At 45.6% G+C, this 12,875-nt stretch overlaps 1 protein-coding gene across 5 annotated transcripts in view; it reads right to left on the reverse strand.

Moving 5' to 3' along the window:
* REXO5 (RNA exonuclease 5) overlaps positions 1-12,875 on the reverse strand; it is a 31,645-nt gene that overhangs the window by 635 nt on the left and 18,135 nt on the right. For 3 of the 5 annotated variants that reach the window (XM_073543030.1, XM_073543028.1, XM_073543029.1), the window contains exons 11-19: positions 11,985-12,087; positions 11,559-11,686; positions 5,734-5,851; positions 5,199-5,300; positions 3,701-3,838; positions 3,417-3,509; positions 3,114-3,333; positions 1,640-1,800; positions 866-972 (exon numbers count right to left, since the gene is read on the reverse strand). In XM_073543030.1, coding sequence (XP_073399131.1) covers positions 866-972; positions 1,640-1,800; positions 3,114-3,333; positions 3,417-3,509; positions 3,701-3,838; positions 5,199-5,300; positions 5,734-5,851; positions 11,559-11,686; positions 11,985-12,087 — 1,170 coding nt within the window. The remainder of the gene's footprint in view (positions 1-865; positions 973-1,639; positions 1,801-3,113; positions 3,334-3,416; positions 3,510-3,700; positions 3,839-5,198; positions 5,301-5,733; positions 5,852-11,558; positions 11,687-11,984; positions 12,088-12,875) is intronic. The other 2 variants (XR_012219900.1, XR_012219901.1) reach the window with 1 other exon arrangement.

Here is a 12,875-nt window from a genome sequence, read left to right on the forward strand (position 1 = left end):
CCACCCAGGCAACTGCAGGTGGCCCTGGAAAATGGGGCAATGGGACTGGCAGGTGAAGGGCCCGCCGATGCCTGCAAATACTTCAGCTGGATGTTTTTCCTTGGGTGCACATTCAGCTGAAGTGTATTGCAGCGCACAGACCCATCAGGTCCGAGGGTGGTAATGTCCTTTGATTGGTCAGCAGAGTAACAGCTGACATCAGCAAGCAGGTGACTGGCGGCTTGATGAGTACAACGTGGCCATACTACTACACGGATGACTACGGGCTGTGCGTTATATTTCATGGATGATGTAGTAGTGAAATAATTTGCACTGTACTATATCTCTTATCTGTGCATCATGATTTGTGGTATGTGTTAAAGGGGACCTGAGAATCTGCAGTCGGCACTACTCCCACCTATCAGATCTGCATTGATTTTTGAAATGCACGCACATCTGCACTATAGTTGACCAGAGACCCCATTCTCAAATTAAACGTGGCTCCTACTTCTGGGATAATTGGGGGTCGCCTGCCTCCTTGCAGTTGCGCATCCGTGGCTTTATCCATATACTTCAACGGAGGCCGAGAATAGAGAGTGCTCTATTGAGCATTATTGAATAAGCGCCAGTCCTAGAGGTGGGACCAGCACCAATCAGATACTTATGCAAGAAAGGTCAGAGATCAGAATACCCCTTTGAACCTATTATCAGCCCAATACCTTTTTCCAATAATTTCTAATTCTGAAGGAAGAGGCGGTAGAGGGAGCGTCGCGGTCACAGCTCACTGAATAGCTTATATCCAGCAATCTGCTCCTCCCACACACCGCTCCTTATTACCAATCTTCTGATTCTAGAGTCTGAGATGAACAAGCCCCAGATTAGGTACCCATTGTTTCCAGGAAAGACGATGACGCACAGGGTGGTTTCTAGGAGGCTCTCGTACAGCTGGAGAATTCTCCGGTCCAGATCCCTAATAATCTCTGTATAATCATCCTATAAGGAAGACGACAATGTGAATGTCAATAGAAAATGTGGAAAAAAAAAAAAAATCTACATCCGATGTTTCTAAACTGTTGGTTTAGTTTTCCAAACCAATATTGTCAATGATGTATGCACAGATAGTGCTGCCTTCCCCTCTCTCTATAAAACGATATAGATACTGGGATTACAGCCTCCATGTCAGTAATGCATTACTGCCTCCCTGTGTTCTCTTGTAATGGACTTGGCACAGATAGTGCTATGTCCTAGTTAATAATGCAGGCACAGACAGTACTAGATCAGAGCTGCAGTTCTTCGGTATGTTTTCCATTACATTTCTCCATGTCTAAGGCCTGTTTCACACTTCCGTTTTTGTGTCCGCCAAACGGATCCGTTTCCGTTTTTTTTACGGAAACTGATGCAAACGGATCCGTTTTTTTAAAAACGGATCCGTTTTTTTGACGGATCCGCGGTAACCACTAATGGAAGTCTATGGGACAAAAAAAAAACGGATCCTGCAAAAAATTGCGGATCCGTTTTTTTACGGAAACCAACGGATTTTGACGGATTTGAAAAAACGGAAGTGTGAAACAGGCCTAATCTTCCCTTATAATGCTATGACCAGTCACACAGACTGCTGGGTAGGACAATTTCCACACAAGACCGGACAAGCGCTTCTTACCCGAGACCCGATCTGTTGGTCAGTGAGTGGAGGAAGACGGCACACGGCAGCTTGTAGCCAGCGATGGAAGTGGCAGGAGGTAATGGCTTTCATGCTCCTCAGTCCTCCGTGTGCCTGTATATGTCGTACAGCTGCGGTAGCGGCATCCGGGCTGTGAAATCCTGCAACAGCCACAACACATTCAGCCCGATATATGCAGAAAATCCACAATGTCATGTGCATTGGTGGTCACTAATGATGAGCGAGAGCATCCTCCGCTGCTATCCAAGTGACTTTGGCGTGCTCGAAAAAAATGTTTAAGTCCCAGCAGCTGCATGTCTCGTGGATGTTCAACAGCCAAAGCACATGCAGGGACTGCCTGTTCATTAGGTAATCACTGCCTGTGTTGTGACTGTCGGACACCCCTGAGACATGCAGCCGTGGGGACTCGAACATAATTTTTGAGCACGCCGAAGTCACTCGGTTAGCACCTGAGCATGCTCAGATAACACCTTATCCCAGCACGTTCACTCCTCCCTAGTGGTCACACAATAGCTACTACAGAAGTCACCCATTATATGTACAATGGGACTGATCTGTTAGTCCAGGTCACTGCTACTGAGAGGCGTTGTCCCAAAACATGAAATTGTTACAGATATTGTGTTTCAGATCGCTGATACAGCAGTGAGAGGTCACCCAGTGGGACCCCCAGCAGTGGTCCTGGAGTGCAAGTGTGCTGACGCTCCATTCTTTCTGTATAAAACAGAGACAGCCGGGTACAGTGCTCTACCATCTCGGTCAGTCCCGTAGAGAATGAATGGGACGTTCATGCCCATGCATGACATGCACTCCCTTCTCAACGTCACCGGTGCGCCTGGAAATCAGATTCACCCCGATGATCAAAAACTTATCCTACGGATGGGAGAAAATATTCCATTTTAGGACCAGTCGCCATATAGAAGCCGGTAGTAATCACAATTGGGACGATCACCTAAATCCCAGAACCGGGATACACTGGCGCCACAGAGCGCTGATTACCACACACACACACACTGCTATTAGGTCATCCGTTCTGCAAAAAAGGACAGATCTGCTCTCAGACAGGAGTGTTTTGTCACATACTTACTTTCCCAAGGAATATAAATGCCAGAACGACTTTTCATTGAGCGCCGCATTGTGCCACTCCTCTCTTATTCCTCTTGGAAACCTATAAATAAATTAAAAGCTCTCTTCCTTTACTCAAGAGTACGTTTCCCTGCACAGCCAGATACAGTGCACGCCGATGGGGAAATTATCAGTTTCTGTAGGGCTCTACCCGTTTATCAAGGGGACGAATCGCACACAGTTTCCAATATGTTCATTTGCAGGAGGAATAACAGAGGAACAGCACAATACAAAGTTCTTGGAAAAGATGCTCCAGAATTATTTCACATATACAGAATTTACTTGTGTAGTAAATATATTCTTTCAGGTATAAGTTATCGTCATTACATACGTAGGTAACAGTATTTTGCTTGCCGTCGGTTATTTGGATTTGTTGGCACAAATATAGATTTGATATCCTTAAAATTATTAAATTGATTTTGAAGAAATTCCTCCGTCAAGGGTTTCGAAAACCCGGAGACGTAGATTGTGTTTTCATTTTCTGGATCTTCTCCCATCTCCTTAAAAATGTCTTCATAGTCGAGAGTCCTCCCTGAGATCATCCTCTGCACCTAATCAGTGGGAAGAGAGACAAGTCAGTGGGAAGACTGGTGGTCCCGGCCTGGTCTCCAGAGATGCCTCTATTGCTGCTTACCTTTATAGGACTCCCATCAATGCATGAACCGTTGAGAAGCTCTACGGCGAGTTGTGCAGCTTCTGGGACAGCGAACTTGATGCAGACATATGGCTAGGCAGGAAAAGACTGATGTCAGTATGGGGCAGTGATGAGTGAACGTGCTGGGATAAGAAGCATGCTCGGGTGCTAATCAAGTGTCTTTGGCGTGCTTAAATATTATGTTCGAGTCCCAGCGGCTGCATGTCTCGCTGCTGTTTGACAGCCACAACACATGCAGGGTTTGGCTGTTTGTTAGCACTCACCTGATGAGTACCGGATACAGTGCTCAGTGAGAGAATAGGACCGCAGCTCTCAAAATGCATCTTCACAGACCTCAGGCACACACCATTTCTGAAGGGCCCGGCGAATACAGTCATCATTTCTCCAAACTTGCAGGTTACCTTAATGATGAAAACATGCACGTAATGAGATGGCAGTGCAGTGATGCGGGGGAGGCCGGTGCCATTGTTACCCACCTAAGGAAAATCTGAGGAGGACTACAAAACCCAGAGACCAAAAGAGACAGAGTGATGGGAGCTGCACCGCTGCCAGATGGCATCAATTCCATTTCCGCTTATATTAAGCCGATGATGAGGGTCCTGAGAAAGAGAACCCCCCCCACCCACACACACCCCTTTTTCAATTAAGGAGTTTGCAAGAGTTTACGTATGTTCACACTCAGGGTTTTTTCTGGTGTTTTTGGATCCAAAACTCTCCAGAAATCACAAGAATAGATTGGAGAGTTAAAGGCTACAAGTCTGCAGTTGTTCTATGTGACTGCAGACTTGTGAATCCTCACCTCTTGTGCACTGCGAGGATTCTCCAGTGATGGCACCGGGAGTGGGTGGTCGTGTGATCACAAGTATGCGATTTGCATACTTCAGGCCACATTCAGACTAGACTTGTCCGGCCTCACTTAATATGTTTGTATTGAGCAAGGCTGGGCCCAACTAGTCGGCATGTGACCGTATGTATGCAAGTCACATACTTGCAATCATGATCCCAACGCTTCAGAGAATCCTCACAGTGTGCAGGGTGACTGCAGACTTGTAGCCTAAGGCCAGACAACCCCTTTAAATGCGAACTGATCTTTCTGCTGAGTTTTTGGACTGGAAATGGAGGAGAAACTGCACAATTTTTAGGAGGATTTAGAAAGGTTCTGCTTAGTTTGGGCTCCAAAATCTCACCCTTAAGGCTCTTTCACACATCCGTGCAATTCAGTCAGATGGCGGCTCACAATGCGCGGACTGGCCGCCCATCTCCCGACCTGAGCGGGACAGTTTTATAGGTCTCTATGGTTTGGAGATGGGCGGCCAGTCCGTGCATTGCGATCTAACATCAGACTGAATTGCACGGACACATGAAAGAGCCCTAAGAAATTGTCTGCTATCCCATAAACAGCGCCACTCCTGCCTGTGGACTATGCCTGGTATTGCAGCTCAGTCAATTCCACATGAATGGGGATAACGTTATGATATCCGATTTTTTTTTTTCTAATCCTGGGAAACGTCTTTAAATGCAATTTATGGATTTCTACTTCCGCGTCACAGACCTCTACATGACAGCAGTACTGCCCACCGACACGGCAAATACTCTCTAAATACTTTAGGGTGCGAATCATCAGCTGATTTACACCAATAAATCTTTTTCTTTGGATATGCTGCAAAATTTTTACAAAAAATTTTGCTGCGTTTGGAATTTTAGCTCAGCTCCAACTCCAAAATCTTTCTGAAAAACGAACGCCAAGGAGAGAGCGCTTACCTCTTTAGCAGCTGCATGGACTTTATTGGAAATGATTCCATGTTGGAAGTTAACGATGGAAACTGGAGACAGGGGCACAACGCTGCACGCCTTCTCCAGGACCTGCAAGGAAAATTGTGCATTTGCTTTCACAGGCTCTTTATTACACTTTGCTATTCCTAGCTGCAGTACGAGTTAACTGAGAATCAGTCAGTGAGCTAGTTTAGATGAGGACTTTATAAACCATGTCTGTCTTTTTCAAAAACTCCATTGTACCGATTTATGACCACTGTCCACATCAAGGTTTGGGAGGAGCTCAGAAAAAGACAGATTAAAAGGGTTACAAACACCCCCCCATCAGAAAGAGCTCACTGACAGATTCTTAGTTAACTCATTCAGCAGGGAAACAAAGAGTCCCTGTAAAAGTCAAAGGGGAAAACAATTTGCTGAAACAATAATTGCAAAAATTATTTTTAGCCCAAAACAAATGCAAGAAAGCGGAAAATAAAACTGTCCCTGGAGGTGTCAGCGGGGCAGCAAGCGTCTTAATTCTCACCTCTGCATTTGAAGCACATAACAAGGTCTCAAACTGTCTTGAAGACACAGGGTTTCTCAGTCTGTCTCTTGACACATAAGTAATCTTCTTGCCCGCCTTTTCAAGCTCTTCCAGAAAACTGTAAAATGGCATATAGAAAATATATAAAATCAGTAGATTTTTGGTACTCAGCGTAAAATCTGCTTCTCGTAGCTTTCAGCGGGGGACACAAATCCATGCTATAGGCTGCTGCCACCTAGAGGCTGGCACTGTTATTGCATTTAAATAAAATTGACTTCTCCCCGGCAGACTGTACCTCGCCTGCTGGAGTCAGGCTTCCTAAGTTTTGTAAGAAAGAATTAGGAGGAGAAAATATCATACTGCTACCACCCAGTCTTCCACCTGCAGTATTTTCCTACCAAGACTTGCATCTGCCGAGGCAAAAGTGTGGACCCTGTAAAAAGTAGAAAATGTATGTACCGATGCCCAAGTAGCTGCTTTACAGAGCTGCAAAGCTGATGCCTATTGACGAAGCTCCTACATCTCATGGAGAGGGCGCCCCTATCCTAAATGGGGCCACCCTGGCCTTAGCCTTATAAGTCCGGACAATCGCAACGGTCGCTTTAGAGGCAGCCTGACCCTTACGAGGGCCCTCTGATATAATAGACAAGGAATCAGAATGGCTGAAGCCGGTAAATCATATCTTATGGCGCTAATGACATCCAGCCTGTGCAGGGTCTTCTCAATAGGATGAGATTGTGCTGGATAAAAGGAAGCTAAAGTAATATCTTCATGAAGGTGAAAACTAAATCACATTCGGGGAAAAAAAGATGAAACTGGCCTCAACACTACCTTATCCTGATAAAGAGAAAGGTAAAGAGCATGGCCAAACAGAGCCGCAAGCTCAGAGACTCTCTTAAAAGCCATGATGTCTACGAGGAAAGCTACCTTATAAAGAAAGAAAAGTGCATAAATCCCTGATTGTCATAAAAGGCAGAGACAGAAGAGCCTCCAAAACAGGCAGAGAATACTGGGACCAAGAGAGCCTGAGGGTCCCGGCATCTTGCCACAAATTTCAGCACCTTGTGGTTTAGTCTGGATGCCAATAGATCGACATCCAGTGTAAGCCACCGCCGACAAACCTGCATGAATACCTATGGGTGACGAGCCTATTCTTCTGTGGGTAGCTACTGGCAACTTAAAAAGCCTCCCAGTTGTCTACCCTTGGTATATGAGCTGCCAAAATTAGAGGAACCTTGTCCTGTGCCCACTCCAAAATCCCTGCGACCTCCGCCATGGCCGATGATCTTTGTGTGCCTCCTTGGCGATTGATATAGGCCACAGCGGTAGCCTTGTCTGATTGAATCCTGATCGACAACCCTTGGACTAAGTACTGCCAATGTAAAAGAAACAGATGGATGACTCTTGTCTCCAGCAAGTAGATTGGGAGAAGTCTCTCCTGACTGCTCCAGACTCCTTGGACCGTCAAATAATGCAAGATTTCTCCCTGGCCATAAAGGCTGGCATTTTTGGTGGGCACTGAACGGGACGAAAAGAATAACCCAGAGGTAACGGGGTGAAGTCACTGCCTGGAATGTTGCCACCATCTTTCATGCAAACTCGAAGGATATGCCTGCCCGGACACTTCAAAGTTCTGATGGAAGACTGAAGAAATAATCTCTTCTACTCCAGATGGAATACGGATATCTACACAGGGTCAAACATCATTCGCAGAAACCGTAACCACTGTGTCAGAACCAAAACAGACTTTGTTCTGTTGGCAATCCAAATGAGGCAATAGAATGATCTGCAGGCTCTCCTGATTCTGAGCAAAGGACGGCGCTTTGACAAGAATATCGACCAGCTAGTAGAAACCAATTAAGCTCCAGGTCAGTAGCAGGGCCATAACCGGGCCAGGATCTTCAGGAATACCCTGGTCACTGTGGCCAGTCCGAATAAGCCCTGAACTGATAATGATCTTGCTTGACCACAAAGCAAAGAAATCACTGATCGCCTGGAAAAATTTGCACATGCAGATAAGCGTCACGAATATCTACTGAAGAAAGAAATTCCGTGGCATCCATGGAAGCGATCACTAACCAGAGCGCGACTCCATCCTGAAGCAACAAAGCCGGACTCGTTTATTCAGGAGTCATAAATCTAAATTAGGTTGCACCGAGCATTCTTTTTTGGTGATAACGAATAGGTTTGAATAAAACCCCCTGAAAGGCTCAGAAATAGTAACATCTACAATCATTTCAGCCTGAAGAAGAGACGTTATCACCTGGTTGAAACTGACTCTCATGCTGGGAGACCTGGGAGGGTGAGAGCAAAAGAAACAATCCTGAGGTAGAGTGGTGAACTCTATTCTGTAACCTGAAGGGATGACCTCCCTGACCCAAAGATCGAAGATTGCCTCAAGCCATGCTTCTTGAAAAAGGAAAAAGTGACCACCGACCAGAAACGTATCTCCAAGTGGGGGCCGCCCGTCAAGCATTGACCTTCCTGATGCCTCTGGACCCAGAGTTTCTATCCCTTGATCCAGAATGGCGCACAGTGGGTGCTGGTCGAAAGGCAGCTCTCCTAGGCTCCTGTGAAAACTTCAGTATAATCTGCCGAACGGATTAGTCTGATGCTGGAAACTGATGAAAGGGATGGACCTGCAAGGCCCATGCCTCCGAAAAGGATGGCTGGCCCTGGACTGAGGAAGCAGAGTGCTTCTGTTGCCTGTAGCTTCAGAAATAATTTAGTCTAACCTGATGCCAAATAAGCGAGACCCTTGGAATGGTAGTCCCTCCAAAGATTTCTTTGTGGACAAGTTTGCCCTCCATACCTTGGAGCCTTAGATTCCGTAATTACTAGCCGCCTGGGCTGAGCACTCTGCCGCATCTAAGGATGGTGAACAGAGATATTTATTCAAACAAGAAAAATTATAGCCAGCTCACCCAGTTAGACGTCCTTAGTGGTTCTGCTCACTGCCAGGAAGCCGCACGGAGTTGTAATGGAAGAGGCACACCCATGTTGCAATAGAAACAAAAACCAGCAAATAATTCCAGCGGATGCTTCCTACTTGGCCATAAAATCCATTTTATTTTTATCTTTTAAAATAGTTCCATGTGGCAGAAACCCAAATATATACGGGGGGTCAGAAGAAAAAAGGGCACACTGCTGGTTTATGCGTGCAGACTACGCGTTTCGACCTTACTAGGTCTTCTAGAGATACTTCTCTGCCTGCGCAATCTGATCCACGATCTTGGCTAATTCAAAATCCAGGGAAACAGCCAAAAAACTTTGTCATAAATACTTAACCCAAGTGGTAGAAAAGGCTGAGCAAAGGGCAAAACCTGCTGCTTCAAAAGCGGACTTCGCCATAGAATCTATTAGTCTATCCATGGGGTCCTTAAAGGGGTTGTCTGGTCCAAATAGATAAGTCTGCAGTCACTCACTGAGACTGCAGACTTATGAATCCCCCCAGCGCACGCACTGTGCGCTGCGCGGATTCGCCGGTTTCTGAGCTGTGACGGGAGGGTATGTATGAGGTATACATGGCCCGTCTAGAGGGCACGGCCTCGCTCCATATACTTGTACTGAGCAGTGAATGGAAGCGAGGTTGCGTCCACTGGCCGGGACTATGAGTAACGCATTCATACCCTCCGATCCCGGGTCAGAAACCAGTGAATCCCCGTTGCGCACCGTGTGTGTACTGGGGGAATTCATAAGTCTGCAGTCACACAGAGTGACTGCAGACTTATCAATTTGGACCGGACAACCCCTTTAAGTTGTCGCAACCTCTCTAAGAGGCAGAGTGGTCACCTTAGATAAGCGATACCCGAGTGTCTACCACCGATGGAGTAGACCAAGAGGCCACCAGCTCTTTTGTAAAGGGATACAACCCCTACATACGACTATGCTTCTGAAAGTGTTTGTCTGGGTGCCACCATGCTCTCTTTTTAATACTGTTAAAAAAATTTCTTATGGTTAGAAAAGAATCTAACCACGCGTTTACCCCTCCTTTAAAAAAAACCTGTTTTGTTAACGATAGGAGACAGCGCACTGGTCACTTCCAAAGAGGCGTCAACAGCCAATGCCAAACTGTCCACCATCTCCGTCAGCCTTCCCACCTGAGATGCATCTAGAACTAGATTCTGCGTGGAGGGAAGAAAATTCCTTGAGGAGAGGGAAAGGAACCTAAGCACCTCACCTGTGAAGATAACCTGAACGATGAAGTCACCTGAGGCCATCTGGACCTCCTTCACAGCCAGCCATATTGGTGTGGGGTGACTGGAGGATCAGATTCACTTAAAGCAGTGATCGGCGCTCCTGGGGCAGTAGTAGTTACCGGCAATCATTCCACAACTGAAACCAGCGTTATAAACACCCTGGTTAGTTCGGCCACATACTGAGCTAAATGATTAGCGTCTAACCTAAACAGGTCTGAGAGAGACCTCGCCTCCAACTACCACTACAAAAAACTGAGGGAGCTTGACTCCGGCAGGCGAGGTATATTCTGCTGGGGAGGAGCCAATAATAGTGTCAGCCTCCAGGGGGCAGCAGACTATCCCATGGTTCTGTGTCCCCCAATGAGAAAACCAGTTCAAAACTACCCCAATTTTCCCAATTAAGGACCAGACATTTTCGGAGGGTTTTTTTTTTACAACCACAATAATACATTGCTGTGCAATACCTAAAACAACAAAAAGAGCATGTACTTGCCCTCACTGGGTCCAGCACCGGCTCCCCAGTTCTAGGGTGTTTTGGCTGCAACAGTGACATCATATCGGCACCGCACATCAAACCTGGTTTGTGTGGGAGCTCAATGCCATTTACCTCCCACACAACCGCTGGGCCCATTGATTGTCTACAGCGGTGATGCATGCTGCTGAAGTCATGAAACTGCTACAACTAAAACCCTGAAACCCTAGCAGTAGAGGAAGAGCCAGCGCTGGACCTGAGGAAGGTGGAGTACCCAGATTCTTTTTAGGCATTTTGCAGCATTTGGGGTCCACTTTCCTTGTAAGTGGAAAACCCTTTTAATTCTGTTTCCTATCCGCAACATTTAATTTTATATATTGAAAGGTGGTTTTTTGCCAAAGGCCGGGCTACAATCAGCAGCCAACACGTTTCTCCCCTTTTCTTTCCTTTTTTTTTTTAATTTGACATAGTATGCCCCCCGTAACATCATAAAAGACCCTTGGGGCATTTCAACATGCATTTTTTTTATTATTATTATTGTTGATTTCCTCTTTAACTGGGGCTGACATATTAGGGCCAGTTACAGGGATAATCCAGTCTCCGGCCTCCTTTGCAGAGCTGATATGCGTCTTTTGTGACCTAGAATCTCATCCTCCCTTCTAGCACATGATTTCTAGGATGGGAGGGTTCTGCTTCTGAATCTGTACACACAGATTGCTGTATACGTTGATCAGGAAGGCAGCGAGAGTAATAAACCATCTCTGCCTTCTCTATGGGAAGTCCAGCTGGTTCCTCACTCCTGTAGTTACATGATCCCCATACAGCTGCTGTCTTTGCAATGATCTTCTAAAACATTGTTGTAAAGTGATAGATGCACCGGACGATTATTATAAGGAGTTGGGAGGGCTACAATTAGTTAAACGTGTCGTCCATTTTTGAAAAAACTTTTATATTAGGACAGACCCCATATTAGCAAATCAGAGGTTGAGCCTCTGTTGGGATCTCCAGCTATAAAACCTGAAAGAGGTTGGGGTCTAAAGTTTTATTCCCCCCTCAGTGCCATCGAAGGGAGTATTACATGAAGCCTATAAAAAAACAATAGGCTGCCCCCCATGATTGAGGCAGGCCGGGTCCTCCGCTGACGCAGATCTTACCTGGGTCCTTCTGGTGGCAGGGGATGAAGCATCCCATTTGGTTTAATCTCAGGGGATTTTGTATCGTCCGGTCTACTATGCAGGTTGTTAGTCTTTAGAAAAATATCATCCAAATTCATATCTGCAACCTAGAAAAGAAATAGGAATTAATAGGGACACACGCTGCACAGGTCACAAAGGCACTGTAAAGTATGGTGGCTCAGTGGTTAGCATTGCAGGGCTAGGGTCCTGGGCTCAAATCCCACCAAAGAGTTTATGTTCTCCCCGTGTTTGGGGGGTTTTCTCCAGTTTCCTTTCACACTCTAAAGACATACTGATTAGGAATGTAGATTGTGAGCCCCAATGGGGACAGGGATGACAATGTCTGTAAGGCGCTATGAAATTAATGGCACTATATAAGTAAGGAAAATAAGTAAAGACACTCGCCTTTTCTGGCCCATTCTGAATAAAATACTGAGCCAAGTTCAGAGCGGCCGCGGCATCTTCTGAGGGGTCGTGGCCGACAGCGTCTCCACATTGTATCTCCCTCCTGCAATAACAACACATTATCTATGGTGCTACCTTGGTACTGCCATCGTTACAAGGATTAATCAGAATTAAGCCATGTTCACACGGTCAGTATTTGGTGACTTTTTTACCTCAATATTTGTAAGCCAAAACCAGGAATGGGTGATAAATACAGAAGTGCTGACGTATTTCTATTAGGCCATGTTCATACAGTCAGCATTTGGTGAGTTTTTTACCTCAGTATCTGTAAGCCAAAACCAGGAGTGGGTGATAAATACAGAAGTGGTGACGTATTTCTATTAGGCCATGTTCATACAGTCAGCATTTGGTGAGTTTTTTACCTCAGTATCTGTAAGCCAAAACCAGGAGTGGGTGATAAATACAGAAGTGGTGACGTATTTCTATTAGGCCATGTTCATACAGTCAGCATTTGGTGAGTTTTTTACCTCAGTATTTGTAAGCCAAAACCAGGAATGGGTGATAAATACAGAAGTGCTGACATGTTTCTATTAGGCCATGTTCATACAGTCAGCATTTGGTGAGTTTTTTACCTCAGTATCTGTAAGCCAAAACCTGGAGCAGTCAGAGGAAAAGTATAATAGAAACACGTCAGCACTTCTGTATTTATCACCCACTCCTGGTTTTGGCTTACAGATACTGAGGTAAAAAACTGACCGTCTGAACATGGCCTGACACAGCAAAACTTTACATTGACCAGAAGGCCCATCTCCTCTGACGCTCTTCCTACGTTTAAAAAAAAAATAAAAATCTGCTTTTATGAATGTGTAGAATAATTAGAAAAAAAAAGTG

Source organism: Dendrobates tinctorius, unplaced genomic scaffold (assembly GCF_039654945.1).
Source record: "Dendrobates tinctorius isolate UK_male_01 unplaced genomic scaffold, ASM3965494v1 ptg000129l, whole genome shotgun sequence".
Lineage (NCBI taxonomy): Eukaryota > Metazoa > Chordata > Amphibia > Anura > Dendrobatidae > Dendrobates > Dendrobates tinctorius.